Raw genomic sequence first — 17,669 nt, forward strand, 5'->3', positions numbered from 1 at the left:
CTTGGAAATTGAAAATTGTGTTGACACTGTAAATCCACAACAAAGAGACCAAGATGAAGGATTTGTCACAGTGTGCATAATTGACGTGCCAACCGAAATGAAAGTGGATACAGGTGCTAAATGCAATGTAATGTCACTGAAGACTTTCAATAGAGTAAACAGCGGCGTGAAACTCGCCAAACAACACAAAAGCACAAATTTGGTTGCTTACGGAGGAGCCAAAATCGAGACAAGGTGAAGCTACACTGACATGCTTTTTAAAGGGACAGCGCCACTTACTGACATTTTTCAGAGTGGATAAAAATGTGACATCGCTATTGGGCTTCCGTGCATGCCTGCGTATGGGGCTAGTCGAGTTGAGTCCCGATGTGCACCATGTCACCACAGAGAACACTGGAGAGTTCAGCGCACGGATCCTCACACAATACCAAGATATTTTCAGTGAAGAGCTCGGAGAACTACCAGTTGTCTACACGATGACAGAGGACCCCAATGTGCCGCCTGTTGTTAGGACGGCCCACCGCATCCCCGTAGTGATGCAAGATTGTGTGAAAGCTGAACTTGAACGCATAGGCGTTATTACTTCAGTCACCGAACCAACAGATTGGGTGTCATCCATGGTCGCTGCGCACAAGAAAGGCAAATCAGAAATCAGATTATGCATCAACCCCAAAGATTTAAATGAAGCACTAAAACGGCCCCACCACCCCATGAGAAGCGTGGAGGAGGTAGCAGCACAAATGTCAGGTGCGACAAGTGTTTTCAGTGCTAGACGCAAAAAACTCATTCTGGCAGATCCGCCTGGACAAGAAGTCCTCAATGAAGACAACATTCAGTACTCCTTTTGGACGTTACAGATTCCTTCGCATGCCTTTCGGTATTAACTCTGCAAGCGAGGTATTCCAGCGCACAATGGATCAACTCTTTACTGGATATCCATGCTCAGTCATTGTCGATGACATCATCATCGGAGGCCGCGATGTGGCGGAGCACGACGCCAACCTAAAAAAAGTGCTTGAACGTGTGAAGGAAATAAACCTCAAACTCAACCCGCAGAAATGCAAGTTTAGACTTGACCAAGTATGCTACGTTGGTCATATCTTCACAAGTAAAGGATTGAAAGCTGACCCCTCCAAAACCGCTGCTATCACAGAGATGCCAGTCCCCACAGATGTCACTTCACTTCAACGTTTCCTGGGAATGGTCAACTATCTTGGCAAGTACATTCCAAACCTCAGTGACATCGCAACGCCACTGAGGAAACTGACTCACAAAGAGACCGCATGGTGCTGGTTCCAGCAACACCAAGATGCTTTCGACCGCCTGAAAGCATGTCTCTCCTTTCCACCAGTATTGGCCTACTACCATGTCAAAGGGCCAGTCACGCTGACCTGTGACGCGTCATGTTTTGGACTAGGAGCTGCTTGCATGCAAAATGGAAGGCCAGTAGCCTTTGCATCCCGCACCATTACAGAAACAGCAACTCAATAAGCTCAAATTGAGAAGGAGCTCCTAGCTGTTGTGTTTGCGTGCACCAAGTTCCGAGACTATGTATATGGCAAGCCCACCATAGTAGAAACTGACCACCAACCGTTGGTGACTATCTTGAAGAAACCAATTCACAATGCCCCTGCCCGTCTTCAGCGGATGCTGCTACGCCTGCAAAGCTATGACATAATCTTAGTCTACAAAAAAAGGAAAGCACATGTACTTAGCTGACACTCTTTCAAGAGCCCCTAATGCAACAGACAGTGAGAGCCCATCTGATAGTGGTTCTTTCGACGTCATGTCGGTGAGCTACATTTCTACAGCCCGCCTGGAAGAGCTCAAGAAACACACGGAGGAGGATGAAGTATTGCAGGCTCTCAATGCAGTTATCCAGCGTGGATGGCCTGCCAGACAGACTCAGCTGCAGCCTGCCATTGAAGTTTTCTTCCCCTACAGAGACGAACTCACTGTGGAAGATGGAATCGTCATGAAAGGGCAGAAAGCAGTTATTCCCCGGTCACTACAAAAAGAGTTCATTAAGATTGTACATAAAGGTCAGCCAGGTATTGAAGCGACCAAACGCAGAGCAAGAGGTATCATCTTTTGGCCATTAATGTCACGAGACATCACTGAAGAACTACTTTCTTGCACTGTGCAACAGCACAAAACCACATCAGCAGAAAGAACCGCTCCATCTCCATCCAGTTCCAGACCTTCCGTGGTCCACAGTTGCTACAGACATTTTTGAATGGCGTGGACAACACTACCAGGTGCTAGTGGATTCCTATTATGGATGGTTTGAAATGGACCTTCTACAAAACATCACAGCAACAGCTTTCATTTCCAAATGGAAAAGACATTTTTCAGTGCATGGTACACCACACACACTGCTATCTGACAATGCAAGACAGTACAAGTGTGAGCAATTCAGGAAGTTTGCTGAGGAGTGGGACTTCATCCACACCACCAGCAGCCCAGAGTTTCCCCAGTCGAATGGACTCGCGGAAAGAGCTGTCAGGAGTGCCAAGCATCTGATGGAGAAATCCCACTGGGACAAAACTGATGTCTTCCTAAACCTCCTTAACCTCAGAAACATTCCCCGAGATGCAGACCTTGGTTCCCCTGCCGAACGGTTAATGTCAAGACAAACGCGTGCAGCTACCCCAGTGTGTACCAGACTACTACAGCCAACAGCAAAAGACTCAAGACAAGTACAAGCTCGACTAGTCGACAAGAGAACTACGGTGAAACGTCACTACGACAAGTCAAGTCGCCCACTGAGTCCCTTGGCAGAAGGGCAAGTGATCCGTATGCAAACTCCTGCTGGACATGTCCGACTTGGAATAGTGGAAAAGTCGTGCGAAGAGCCACGTTCCTACATCATCCAATCCGATGGGAGAACATACAGGAGGAATCGTCGCCACATCCTCCCGGTTCTAGAACGACCACCAACACCGCTCCAGAACGACGAAGCAGACTCAGGATGGTAGACATACCATGGTGGACTTAGTCCCTCCCACACCACTGAGAGAAGAGACATCGATTAGGCAAACGGAATGTGCATCACCAATTCGACCCAGATTCACGACGCAGACTGACACAACACGCGCAGGTCGAGTGTGTAGACCCAATCCAAAGTATGTGCAGTAAGAAAAGAAAAATGTACGAGTGATTTATTTTGAGAGAGTATTTTTTCTACCTGTTCTGTGATGTGTTGATATTTTATACAGATAGTTAATTGTTTGTACTCACCCTACACAGTTAAGATATTTAATCTCAGTTACATATAGATATTCATTTCACTTATCTGCTTTTGTTTTTTATGAAGGACTCCTAACTAAAAGGGAAGGATGTAGATCATTTGGTAAAATGACTGTTTTGTTGTTGTAATTTTTGAACACACCACCAGGGTGTGCACATCAGGAAATCAGTTATTACCACTCTCTCATGCAGTGCGTATGTAAAATTGCTGTCCTCCTGAAGTCTTTATTAAAGCCAAGTTATTCCTGAAACTCGGCATGGTTCCTCCTACTGGTAACCACAAACAACAACAGTTAGTAATATGGTTTCACATAAAAATGTTGGTGAAACGGCTCATTTCTACCTAGCGATAGGTGGCTCTAACTGTAGTGCTAATCACACACGAGCAGAAAGCCCTGCTTTATAGCAGCAGGCCGGCCTCCAGGGCCCCAAATCCCCCCCCCCCCCCCCGTATTGTTGTGATTATATGTAACATGTTTACGTGTGCTATGCTATGTGAGGTTTTTTCCTTGGACTAAGGCTGGACCCCCCTCCCGAGGGTCCAGCCTTAATCTGTTTGTTCCCCCCCCCCCCTTTCCCAATATCACCTTTTTCCCACCTTTTCTAAGGAACACTGTAAGTGGCGATCCGTTGGCGGTCCAGTCTTGTTCCCCTGTAACGTATGTCAGCTCTTAGTGGGACTGTGCCGAAAATGACATTTCAGTTCTCATATGTCTTGTACATGTTAAAGAATGAACAATAATAAAGCATCTTGAATCTTGATTACAGCAGGGGTTTCAAACTCATTCTAGCTCAGGGGCCGCATGGAGGAAAATCTATTTCCACGTGGGCGGGACGGGTAAAGTCATGGCATGATAACTTCAAAATACGACAGATTGTTTTCTTTATTTTACTTCAACCCAAAATAGAACGATCACATTCGGAAAATGTACACATCACAAATAATCCTCTTGACAAAACACTTCAAGTTAGTTAAAAATTCTGAGGGAAAAAAATGGTGCATTTTCAAAAACACCTTAAAGAACGCAATGAACTTAAACTTAATCTCAGTGTTTCTATTAAACTTTAAGTCTCAACCCATCTAAGATTGAACAAAAAACAAAATAAAGCATGAATAAAAACTATTCTTTCTATCAACTACCTCATTTGTCATTTCCACATATTAATCGTGTGCTAACTCAACAAACCATACAAACTGAGGTAGAAACTTTTCAAGAGTGTTGAGTTACTTCCTGTCTGACAGACATAATGTGTATTGATAGAAAAATAAAAGCTGTGCAATCTGTGAACAATTTCAACAAAGCACAAATAAAAAGTGAAAAGACTGACAGTATTGCAGTAAATCACACATTGTTCACTTTCTTTACATTTGCACAGAAGACAATCATTTTCACAGAACTATATCAGTGTGCAGTGTCTCATGCTGCATTTTAAGTGGGGTTACTGATTGCTTATTTTACTCCTGTTTTACATTGGGTGGAGGGGGAGGAGTCACAGCCCCGCTTTACCGTCTACCTCTTGCTTGGTATACTTGCTATGCTATTTGCTTGCCTAACAGAATTGCTATTGTGACATCCAGTGGACACATTTAGAACAGCAGTTTCTTTCATTAAAAATACAGCTGAATTTTACACTTTGCAAACTCATCTCGCGGGCCGGATTGAACCTGTTATGCCCGAATGTCGAGGGAGGTGGGGGTTGGGTTGTGGGTGTTGGGGGTTAATTGTTCATTAGTCTCTGATTTGCACATCAACCAGTCTGAGGAGTAAAAGTTGGCACTTGGTTATGCAAACAGTTACCCAGCATCACTTATGCGTCAACGTCAGTTTTGATACATCTCAACTTTGCAGTGAAAAAGGGTGTAGTGCAGGTTTTTGAGCGTGCACAAACTTGACACATGAGGTCCCTGGGCTGAAGAAGGAGTAACCAAGCACTTGAAGCATCATCTATCTTACTGTTCAGCAATGTTTCAGATACAGAGAAGACATGGGGTCATGAGTGGATAAGATTATGCTCCAAATAATCCAAGTTTGTATGAATACCTCAGATATTTGTGAAAGAAGCAGTGAGGAGGTCCTGGGTAGGGTGGATGTCACCACATATGAGCAACATACCACAAACTAAACAGCTAATTGGTTATTTTCCCTTGTGTGTTCTTATGTGTTTTACTGCGTCTGCATTATGTGGGAACCTTTTACAGCACACTGAACAACTAAATGGTTTTTCTCCAGCGTGTGTTCTCATGTGTCGCCACAAAGAGCTGTTATGAGGAAAGCTTTTGCCACAAACCGAACAGGTAAATGTTTTTTCTCCTGTGTGTGTTCTCATGTGTCGAGTCAAATGGCTATTTTGAGAAAAGCTGTTGCCACAAACTGAACAATTAAAGGGTTTTTCACCTGTGTGTGTCCTCATGTGTTTAGTCAAACTGCTCTTAATAGAAAAGCTTTTGCCACAAACTGAACACTTAAATGTTTTTTCACCAGTGTGTGTTGTCATGTGTTTAGTCAAATGGCTATTTTGGGAAAAGCTGTTGCCACAAACTGAACAATTAAAGGGTTTTTCACCTGTGTGTGTTCTCATGTGTTTAGTCAAACTGCTCTTAAAAGAAAAGCTTTTGCTACAAACTGAACACTTAAATGTTTTTTCACCTGTGTGTGTTCTCATGTGTGGAGTCAAATTGCTCTTAATAGAAAAGCTTTTGCCACAAACTGAACAACTAAATGGTTTTTCACCTGTGTGTGTTCTCATGTGTTTAGTCAAAATGCTCTTAAAATAAAAGCTTTTGCCACAAACTGAACACTTTAATGTTTTTTCACCTGTGTGTGTTCTCATGTGTCGAGTCAAAATGCTCTTAATAGAAAAGCTGTTGCCACAAACTGAACAATTAAAGGGTTTTTCACCTGTGTGTGTTCTCATGTGTTGAGTCAAAATGCTCTTATTAAAAAAGCGTTTGCCACAAACTGAACACTTAAATGTTTTTTCACCTGTGTGCGTTCTCATGTGTTGAGTCAAATTGCTATTTTGAGAAAAGCTTTTGCCACAAACTGAACAATTGAAGGGTTTTTCACCTGTGTGTGTTCTCATGTGTTTAGTCAAAATGCTCTTAAAATAAAAGCTTTTGCCACAAACTGAACACTTTAATGTTTTTTCACCTGTGTGTGTTCTCATGTGTCGAGTCAAAATGCTCTTAATAGAAAAGCTGTTGCCACAAACTGAACAATTAAAGGGTTTTTCACCTGTGTGTGTTCTCATGTGTTGAGTCAAAATGCTCTTATTAAAAAAGCGTTTGCCACAAACTGAACACTTAAATGTTTTTTCACCTGTGTGCGTTCTCATGTGTTGAGTCAAAATGCTCTTATTAAAAAAGCTTTTGTCACAAACTGAACAATTAAAGGGTTTTTTACCTGTGTGTGTTCTCATGTGTCGAGTCAACTTTCTATTTTGAGAAAAGCTGTTGCCACAAACTGAACACTTAAATGTTTTTTCACCTGTGTGTGTTCTCATGTGTTGAGTCAATGAGCCATTTCCAGAAAAGCTGTTGCCACAAACTGAACAATTAAAGGGTTTTTCACCTGTGTGTGTTCTCATGTGTAGAGTCAAACTGCTCTTTTTAGTAAAACTTTCAGCACAAACTGAGCAGCTCAAACATGTTTTACCTCTCTTCTTTGTAGAGCATTCAGAGTGTTTGTTGTCAGTGTGAGTCCTCATATCACCTTCACAGTCTGTATCGCTGCTCAAAGTTACTTCAATCTCGTCTTCAGCCTCACTATCTGATAGTGGAGCTAAGAGGTTGTCTACTTTTGGTTTCTCTTCATCATCTTCAGTCTTCACAGAGAGAATACTCAGTGGAAACTTGGTGTAATCAGCTTCCTCTCGTCCTAGAAGACACTCTCCCTCCTGAGTGATGCAGAGTTCCTCCTCTTCCTTTTTAATGTAGGGTGGTTGTGGAGTCTCCTTCACAGAGAGAATACTCAGTAGAAACTTGGTGTAATCAGCTTCCTCTCGTCCTAGAAGACACTCTCCCTCCTGAGTGATGCAGAGTTCCTCCTCTTCCTTTTTAATGCAGGGTGGTTGTGGAGTCTCCTGCTTCAAAGTGGAGCTCCCCCCTAACTGAGGGGAAACTTCTTCTGGATTACAGATCAGCTGCTGGACGTCTGCAAGACACAAACAACAAAAACACACTTTCTTCTATGTACTGTATGTGTGTGTAGTAGGGTTGTACAGTATACTGCTACTAATAAAGTATCGTGGTACTAATCAATTGAAATCGGTACTATAGCACCTTTGAAAAGTACCGGTACCGTTCTTTCACCTGAATGCTGCTGTGCGGCGGTGACTACAGAGCCGAGGCGCATGATGTTGAGTGTGTCAAAACGCACACACAAAGTGCATACAAGCAATAACATGGTGGAGAGGAAGAAAGGCAACAAAGGACAATTCTACTGGTTAATAAAGAGGGTGCGTGAAGTGCAATATGGAGGTATTTGGGCTTCTAAACTAACTATAAAGGTGACACTTTAAACAGGGAGCCGCCGCTCTGCAAGGGTTGCTTTACACCTTTCCTGTTTGTGGGCTCCCAGACCGTGGTCGAGGAGCGCAGGGGAGACGTTCCCTCCAGGGCCCATGTTGTGTCGGGGGTAACACTGGGTCCATAAAGCTCCGCTCTTTGGTCGGAAGGACGAGGCCGTCGATTAGTTACAGCTTGCTCACTTTATTTATTATTTCCACGGGGCACAAGCGGGCATCCACCATGCTATTAACACTCCTGCACATGCTACCACTACCTCTCCTTACTCGCCCACTCACTTACTCACGTCACTCACCCCACATACTGCCACTCTTAAAGGCCTACTGAAATGCGATTTTCTTATTTAAACGGGGATAGCAGGTCCATTCTATGTGTCATACTTGATCATTTCGCGATATTGCCATATTTTTGCTGAAAGGATTTAGTAGAGAACATCGACGATAAAGTTTGCAACTTTTGGTCGCTGATAAAAAAGCCTTGCCTGTACCGGAAGTAGCAGACGATATGCGCGTGACGTCACAGGTTGTGGAGCTCCTCGCATCTGCACATTGTTTACAATCATGGCCACCAGCAGCGAGAGCGATTCGGACCGAGAAAGCGACGATTCCCCCATTAATTTGAGCGAGGATGAAAGATTTGTGGATGAGGAAAGTGAGAGTGAAGGACTAGAGGGCAGTCGGAGCGATTCAGATAGGGAAGATGCTGTGAGAGAGGCGCCGTGGCAGCCGTGGGCGTGGCAGGACCACTCGGCCAGGCCCAACCGCAACAAAGTATAGAGCCATACCGCTTTGAACCCGACGCTGACGGTGACGGTCAGGAGGACGCTGCTGATATTGATGCTGGAGTAGCACACAACATAGATCGCCTTCAGAATACAGAATGGTAAAATGTTATTTATTTGTAGACTAGTTTTAGCTTGTGGCCTAGTCTTGCACTGTTACTGTTAGTGTTACAACTTACACCCCAAGCCTATCTATAGACTAAGTATCTATCATTGACCCAATGTCAAACCTAATTAATTACCCATTATTTCCATGGGCCACAGCTCCATATACCGGCAATACTAAAAATATGCATATGGATTAATAAGATCCACAACAAGACAATGACAATATTAATTATTGCACATGTATGCAGATTGCAGGTGTCAATAATATGATTTGATTTACAAATATTATGAATATTTCTATTTCCAGGTGTACATGTCACAACTGTGTGAACATGGAGACAGTGGCTGAGTGTGCCTGCTGTCATGAGCTAGAGGCAGTGGCCAGAACAATGGAGCAGGAAGGGGTGGAGACGTGCATCATAGACCACCCTGGCTTGACACGGATCCGATGTCGATGACCCACTCGGCACATAGCTGACATCGGAAGAACCACTAACAGCGGGACTTGACGCTGGTCCTTCATCAAACAATGCAGGAGGTGGTCATAGCTTGGCTTGCACTCCAGACGCACCTGGAGTTGCTATGTTGGGCTGCATCTCGGGGCTGTCAGATGGAGCTGCCACACTTGACGATGGGACTTCACAAACCCTGGCTGGCCGAGCTCTAACCCTCTCGAGGATCTCTGGGGTCACCTGGTGTTCTAGCAATAAAATAAAACACAAGTTGTTTTATATAATCTGTTAAAATTAAAGTAGGATCACATACTAAGTATTGTCTTTGAATCACCTAAAGTATCTGTCTACTCTACTCTGCACAGGCAGCTGTGCAATGTGTACTGTGATGTGCAGAATCATGTTCATCACCGAAATAGACATACCCTTTGATCTATGATGTACTTTCCCTGTTTGGGTGCTCTTGCTACTAGTCATTGCCGTTGGTGCTGTCCCAATCGCTACCCAGTTCGTCTGGCATCCTTGTTCTATTGTATTTCCCTGGTAATGGAGAAACAGCTACATGTACAAACCCCGTTTCCATATGAGTTGGGAAATTGTGTTAGATGTAAATATAAACGGAATATAATGATTTGCAAATCATTTTCAACCTATATTCAGTTGAATATGCTACAAAGACAACATATTTGATGTTCAAACTGATAAACTTTTTTTTTTTGCGAATAATCATTAACTTTAGAATTTGATGCCAGCAACACGTGACAAAGAAGTTGGGAAAGGTGGCAATAAATACTGATAAAGTTGAGGAATGCTCATCAAACACTTATTTGGAACATCCCACAGGTGAACAGGCAAATTGGGAACAGGTGGGTGCCATGATTGGGTATAAAAGTAGATTCCATGAAATGCTCAGTCATTCACAAACAAGGATGGGGCGAGGGTCACCACTTTGTCAACAAATGCGTGACCAAATGGTTGAACAGTTTAAGAAAAACCTTTCTCAACCAGCTATTGCAAGGAATTTAGGGATTTCACCATCTACGGTCCGTAATATCATCAAAGGGTTCAGAGAATCTGGAGAAATCACTGCACGTAAGCAGCTAAGCCTGTTCTGTGGTCTGACGAGTCCACATTTCAAATTGTTTTTGGAAACTGTGGACGTCGTGTCCTTCGGACCAAAGAGGAAAAGAACCATCCGGATTGTTATAGACGCAAAGTGTAAAAGCCAGCATCTGTGATGGTATGGGGGTGTGTTAGTGCCCAAGGCATGGGTAACTTACACATCTGTGAAGGCACCATTAATGCTGAAAGGTACATACAGCTTTTGGAGCAACATATGTTGCCATCCAAGCAACGTTACCATGGACGCCCCTGCTTATTTCAGCAAGACAATGCCAAGCCACGTGTTACATCAACGTGGCTTCATAGTAAAAGAGTGCGGGTACTAGACCGGCCTGCCTGTAGTCCAGACTTGTCTCCCATTGAAAATGTGTGGTGCATTATGAAGCCTAAAATAGCACAAGGGAGACCCCCGGACTGTTGAACAACTTAAGCTGTACATCAAGCAAGAATGGGAAAGAATTCCACCTGAGAAGCTTCAAAAATGTGTCTCCTCAGTTCCCAAACCTTTACTGAGCGTTGTTAAAAGGAAAGGCCATGTAACACAGTGGTGAACATGCCCTTTCCCAACTACTTTGGCACGTGTTGCAGCCATGAAATTCTAAGTTAATTATTATTTGCAAAAAAAAGATATAGTTTATGAGTTTGAACATCAAATAAATGATAAATGATAAATGGGTTATACTTGTATAGCGCTTTTCTACCTTCAAGGTACTCAAAGCGCTTTGACAGTATTTCCACATTTACCCATTCACACACACATTCACACACTGATGGCGGGAGCTGCCATGCAAGGCGCTAACCAGCAGCCATCAGAGGCAAAGGGTGAAGTGTCTTGCCCAAGGACACAACGAACGTGACTAAGAAGGTAGAAGGTGGGAATTGAACCCCAGTAACCAGCAACACTCCGATTGCTGGCACAGCCACTCTACCAACTTCGCCACGCCGTCCCATATGTTGTCTTTGTAGTGCATTCAACTGAATATGGCTTGAAAAGGATTTGCAAATCATTGTATTCCGTTTATATTTACATCTAACACAATTTCCCAACTCATATGGAAACGGGGTTTGTAATATGGATACCTCATTTACATAAATTATGAATACTTTCTCTGTTGGGCTTGAACTGTAATCCATTTGAACATTGATTTGGAAAACAAATGGAACCTGATGTTGATGGCCCTCCTCATCAGGCAAATCCAGTGCCATTGCCATTGGTTCATCCACCGCATCCGCCACTGATGCCGTAGTCGTACTGGCCATGATCTGATCTATTGTCTGTAAATGTACAATACTTTATATTATTGTCTATTGTAATCTATTGACACTATTGACAGTAATGTCAGTAAATGTACGATACTTTATACTGCAGAAGAACTTGACTAGAACTTGAAGCAATAATTATATGTAGACTATTTTATTGTTAATTTATTTCAGTGTTTATGGAGTAGTCTATTACTATGTCTGTAAGTATGACTATGGAAACTGTAAATCCAGATCCTTACCCTCTTCCTTTCCCTTTTGGCAAATGCAGACCTCATGTGCACGGTCTGTCCACTTGAGGAGGGGGTGGGGTGGTCTGAACTTGTCGAAGCACTGGCACTGGGAGCACTGACAGTGACACTGCCACTGATGTCTGGCCATGGTCTGTTGAAAATAGTTGGCACCGCCCCTTTCTTCAGCACCAGTCGACGGGGGGTGGCGATGCCCATCTCTGCCCTAAGCAAGGGACCCTCTTCGAAACACGATCTTTCGAAATGATTGCTGCATAATACACTGGACTTTCTGTGTGTGTGGTCCAATCCAACCGTGTTCGCTTGACCTCTCTGTTCCATCGTAAAGCTTGACTGTCATCTTTCGGGAATGAAAACAATGTAACACCGTCTGTGTTTGTGTTGCTGCAGCCGGCCGCAATACAAACTACAGCTTTCTTCTTTGCTGTCTCCATTGTTCAAAGATTCACCAACACAGATGTCCAGAATACTGTGGAATTTTGCAATGAAAACAGACGACTTAATAGCTGGCCACCGTGCTGTCCCAAAATGTGCTCTACAATCCGTGACGTCACGCGCAGGCGCCATCATACCGAAACGTTTTCAGCAGGATATTTCGGCGCGAAATTTAAAATGGCACTTTATAAGTTAACCCGGCCGTATTGGCATGTGTTGCAATGTTAAGATTTCATCATTGATATATAAACTATCAGACTGTGTGGTCGGTAGTAGTGGCTTTCAGTAGGCCTTTAATAAATGTGTTTTACCTGCTACATGGCTTATCTGTGTACATGTATTCATAGTTTTGTTTTTAATACTTCATTAATAATTGTATTTTTCTTAAAGCACAGACCAGGAGTGGCAACCACAAATTTAGAATAACTTTATATAATGTCAGTAAAACTTTATGTTCTATTCTAATCTAATCCTTGATTATAGCAGACTATTTGTAATATGGAAAATTGTAAATTGTTCTTTGAGTGCAACAAGAGAAGCCCAATGTGTTTAATGTCTTTTAATTGATATTTTAACCGTGTAAAATTGTTCTTTGACTGTGAGTGTTTAATGTAGTAATTTTTCGTAGTTTATTTTATTTGGAAAAGTATCTATACATTTAGTACCGGTACTAAAGCCTGGTTCACACCAACGGCGCTTGCCGCGCTTTAAAGCGGCGAGCAAAGCGCCGTCATTTTTTCCACGAATATCCCGATCTCCGAAGTAATGTTATGCTTTGATACGCTCTGATACGAATTAGTTGCCGCTTTGGGGTGACGAATTCTTTCCCGCTTTGTTACAGTTCCTCACGATTTGATGCCGCTTTGATACGCTTTAAATCACGCTTTGATACGTTTTATTACGCTTTATTGAACTTTATTACGCTTTGATGCAATCCTGACGCTTTAAATCAGGCTCTGACACGATTATCAAGCTCTGTTGTGCATTGTTACGCTCTGTTACGCATTGGAATTATAGAGGTCGCCGATGTCACTCCAGCGGTATATAAAGATGCAGCATATGCACAAAGTCATTGCATCTTTGGCTCCCGAACAGGATGGCAGAGCAACAAGATCAAGAAGTTCTAGGTGTACCAGAGCATGATCTATCCGAAGAAGACATGATGTTTGTCTCCCTTTTGTATAGCTACATCTTAACCCTTGAGGCGGAGGAGAGGGAGGAAGAACAGCAAAGACAAGGGGAGATTGACCGACGAGCAGGAGGGAGAACACCGTTTATCCGGAGCTGCTGGACCAGGCCATGGCTGACTGAAGAAAGAAGACAGCATTATGGTCATTACACTACCCTCCTGGATACACAACTCAGATTAGAAGACCCTGCTGCCTTCAAAAACTTCACCAGATTGACCCCTGAGTTGTTCGATGAGATCCTGGAGAGAGTGGCACCAGTCATCCAGAAGCAGGAGACTAACTACAGGCCCCCGTTGTCAGCTGGCCTCAAGCTGGCAATCACCTTGAGACATCTGGCCACTGGAGACAGCTACAAGTCACTGGCATATGGATTCAGATGTGGTATCTCCACCATATCAGAGCTGATTCCAGAAGTGTGCACAGCCATTATAGAGGCATATAAAGATGAAGTCTTCAACCCACCTACAACCCCTGAGGCATGGAGAAACCTTGCCGACCAGTTTGAAAATAGGTGGAATGTCCCCCATGCAGTTGGTGCCTTGGATGGAAAGCACATAGCCATCAAGAAGCCAGCAAACACAGGCAGTCTCTACCACAACTACAAGGGTTTCTTCTCCATACCATTGCTGGCCCTTGTAGATGCAGAATACAAGTTCATCTGGATTGAGCTTGGAGGTAAAGGACACATGTCTGACTCCCAGATATTCACAGACTCTGAGCTCTTTGAATGCCTAGAAGATGGGTCCGTAGGGCTGCCACCACCATGCCCTCTCCCTGGGGAAACAGAGCCAGATATTCCATACTTCATCCTGGGCGATGATGCATTTGCCCTGAAGAGCTACATGATGAAGCCATACAGTAGAAGAGGGATGACAGATGAGCAGAGAATCTGCAACTACAGGATCTCAAGGGGTAGAAGAGTGGTGGAGAATGCCTTTGGCATACTGGCCAACAGGCTCAGGTGCCTGCTGAGAACACTGGAACAGAAGGTAGAGAATGTCAGAAAGTTGGTGGAGACTGCTGTGGTGCTGCACAACCTGCTGAGGCAGAGGGCGGTGATGGCAGCAAATGAGGTGGACCACGAGGATGAAGAGGACAACTTCATACCAGGGGCCTGGAGACAGGGACCTCACTGGGAAGATGTTGCACAGCCACCTGCAAGGGGAAACCGCGCCACTGTGGATGCCAGACAGCAGAGAGTACATCTAAGAGAATACTTTGTCTCTCCAGTGGGTGCTGTTGAATGGCAGCAAAGAATGGCTGGTGTTGTACTTCCAGCTGCAGTTGAAGAGAGGACTGAGTCCGATGCTGATGATGAAAATGAAGTCTGAAGATGAAGACTAATGTGTCATGAACATTATGAACATTCATTTGTAATATTGACTTTGAAATGTGATATTGTTATGTAATTATGTGCAATTTGGAAGATGCTGTGATTATTATTTTGTGAATTTTATGAATAAATTGCATGCGCACACATAATATAATAAAAAAGAGAAATATGACAAAAAATAAGAAAAAAAAGGAAATAAGAAAAAAATAAGAAAAAAATGTGAAAAACTCAGTATACTAAGTTTTCCCCATATTTTTTAGATTTATGTATTTATTTGATTTCTCTTTGTTTTATTATATACAAGATAAAACACATAATGTAATAAAAAAGAGAAATATGATAAACAAATAAGTAAAAAAAAAAAGTGAAAAACTCAGTATACTGTTTTCCACACATTTTTTATATTCATTTATTTTTTTCAATTTCTCTTTTTTTTCCCGTTATATTATGTTTTATATCTTCATTTCTTTTATTTCTTTGTCATCTTAATAAATATCTATCTTTCATTTCTTATGCTAGTTGACAATAATAAAAGGAATTTCTTTTAAACGTAACATATTCTCTTTATTATTAAGGAAGATGTTATCAACATGTACAGCAAGCAACAAACTTGACCAAACAAAAAAGCACAAATAGTATCACTGTTCACCAATCAGGTTACATAATGTGGGGTTCATATGACAAAGGGTACATTATGTTGTATGAGATGATACAAGAGAGTGGATCAACATTGTCCACAAAGTAGAAAGTTAAGAACCATTTTTGTTTACATTTTCATACAGAAAAATTATAGACAGTAATGTCAAACTGCAACATCAAACAGCAAACTCTAACAGAAGTACAGAAACAATGATCATCGTATAAAAAAGGCAATGATGCAAAAGACAATGGATTTGTAATCCTGTGTTGGTTTTACATAAAGTTTCAATGTCACTAGTCAATATCACAGTCACTTCCTATTTGTAGTTGTAGGATCATCTCCAGGTGGAGGTGGCTGATTTTCAACACGCTTCACAGGAGATGATGGCACGGTGTTTATCCCTGCAGTGGTCATGGCGGGGTGTTGACAAAGTCACTGAGGTTCAGGTCGCTGCTCTTGTCTGCTTGGGGTGTGCTACTGGCCCCCGTGTCCAGGTCAAAGATGGTGTTATTGCTGTCTGTGAAGTGGATGGCTGTGGGTACAGGGCAGGGTACTGGCTGTGCATATACCGTGGGTCTTGGGAGCCCCAGACACTGGTGGACTGTTGACCTGGCATCGGCTGGGTTGACCACTGTGATGGTGGAGGCTGCCACTGGGGACTCTGGGACACCATTCTGGGGGGGTACTGCCTGCTGGTGGAGCTTGGTAGGTACTGAAGTGGTGGCTGCATTGGCTGGATTGGGGCGACCTGTTGCTGCTGCTGCTACTGCTGCTGCTGCATCTCCTGGCGCTCTTCAGCCTGCCTCTGTCCCTCGTGCAAGACTGACATCAGCTTCATCTGTGTGGCCCTCTTGATGTCCCCAGGAAGCTGTGCCAGACCCTCATCTATATGTCTGGCAAAGGTGGAGGGACCACCTCTCTTGCCAGACATGAAGTCCAGGAGAGTTTGCATGAGGTCGACACTCTCTGTGGAGACTCTCCCAGACTCAACGGTCGACTGTGAGTCTGACCCAGAGTCAGACTGGATGCTGATGGGTGTTGGTGGGGGTAGTGCTGGTCCAGTAGCTGTGGCTGTTGCTACTGCTGGTGTTGCGCTCCCACCACGGATGCTCACCACGTTCCGACGTTCCACACTTTCGATGTGGTCTTTCAGGAAGGAGAACTGCTCCCACACCCACTTGTCCGTGGCAGACAAGTCCTCTTCTCTTTCCGCACCGTTGCCGGACTTGCCCAGAATCCTCTTGAGCCGGCTCATCTGGGTCCGGTTCGACTTGTAGAAGGTTCTGAGTGCTTGCACCGCAACACCCATCTCAGCAGCCTTGTCCTCCCATAGCTTGTCTTTGGTGTGTGTGTCCTTGTATTCAGTCATTCGCTTGGCATACAAGGCAGGATGAGCTTTCAGCCAGTCAATGACCTCTTCCTTCTGTGGATCGGTCAGTGTGGTGTAATAATACGGTTTGTAGTTACGTTTCTTGCGGGCAGGTGTGATGGTTGGTATCTCAGGCTCTGTCTCTGGCGTTGGAGACCTGTCCTCAACTGTGCCTGTCCCTCTCTGGTTCCTTTTTGCTGCACCTCTACCTCTACCTTTCTTGGGTCCCATTGTCAGGTTCAGGATACTCAGGATACTTCATGATACTGCAGGATACTTGGATGTTTCTTCTTCAGAGTCAAGGCAATGAATGATACTCCAGTGGCAGCCCTCTATAGGAGCGTGCGAAAGAGCGTGAGAAAGTGAGACGTGAGAGCGTGAGATACGTGAGAGCGTATCAAAGCGTGTCAAAACGTGAGAAAGCGTTACCAAGCGTGTCAATCCTTCATCAAAGCGGCGACGTTCGCGCCAAAGCGTGTCAAGCCTTCATCAAAGCGGCGACATTCGCGCCAAAGTGGCATCAAAGCGGCGACATTCGCGCCAAAGCGGCATCAAAGCGTATCAAAGCGCCTCAGATCTTGATGAAAGCGTAGCACATCTTGTCACAGGTTCGCAGCGAATCGTGGCGGAGCGTGTCACGTCATGTCAGGTGGTGTCGTCTGGTGGCATGCGGTGGCGACTGGGGTCCGCGCTTTGAACCAAGATCTGTTAAGCTTTCCTACGCTTTGAGTCAAGCTTTGCTGAGCTTTGTCACGCTTTGATACGCTCTCTGCGCTTTATTCCATTCTTGACAGAGCGCCGAATTTTTTTAAACCGTTTAAAAATTTTTGGCGATCTTGCCGCATGTCCCGCTTCACTACAAGCTTTCCCACGATCCATTACGACCCTCACGCTTTAATCACGCTTTGTTACGCTTTAACGCCGCTTTAAAGCGCCGTCAAAGCGCCGTTG

At 43.9% G+C, this 17,669-nt stretch overlaps 1 protein-coding gene across 3 annotated transcripts; it reads right to left on the minus strand.

Moving 5' to 3' along the window:
* Positions 1-4,150: 4,150 nt before the first annotated feature.
* On the minus strand, positions 4,151-12,454 carry LOC133632227 (oocyte zinc finger protein XlCOF6-like). 3 transcript variants are annotated; one of them, XM_062024535.1, is made up of 6 exons: positions 11,743-12,454; positions 11,405-11,515; positions 9,544-9,676; positions 9,238-9,366; positions 5,898-7,403; positions 4,151-5,813 (listed from the first exon to the last, which is right to left on the minus strand). In XM_062024535.1, the coding sequence occupies exons 1-6, from the start codon at positions 12,070-12,072 to the stop codon at positions 5,386-5,388; spliced, it is 2,637 nt and encodes an 878-aa protein (XP_061880519.1). In that variant the 5' UTR covers positions 12,073-12,454; the 3' UTR covers positions 4,151-5,385. The 3 variants fall into 3 exon arrangements, with proteins under 3 accessions (XP_061880519.1, XP_061880518.1, XP_061880517.1); XM_062024534.1 differs by having other exon boundaries at positions 4,151-7,403; positions 9,544-9,658; XM_062024533.1 differs by having other exon boundaries at positions 4,151-7,403.
* Positions 12,455-17,669: the final 5,215 nt, after the last annotated feature.

Source organism: Entelurus aequoreus, linkage group LG17 (genome assembly GCF_033978785.1).
Source record: "Entelurus aequoreus isolate RoL-2023_Sb linkage group LG17, RoL_Eaeq_v1.1, whole genome shotgun sequence".
NCBI classification, from domain to species: domain Eukaryota; kingdom Metazoa; phylum Chordata; class Actinopteri; order Syngnathiformes; family Syngnathidae; genus Entelurus; species Entelurus aequoreus.

Coding starts and splice junctions, on each gene's coding strand:
- LOC133632227 (XM_062024533.1), bottom strand. CDS start 12,072: ATGGAACAGAGAGGTCAAGCGAACACGGTTGGATTGGACCACACACAC. Junction 11,516..11,742: donor CCAAAAGGGAAAGGAAGAGG/GTAAGGATCTGG, acceptor GTACATTTACAG/ACAATAGATCAGATCATGGC. Junction 9,367..9,543: donor AGTACATCATAGATCAAAGG/GTATGTCTATTT, acceptor TTTTATTGCTAG/AACACCAGGTGACCCCAGAG.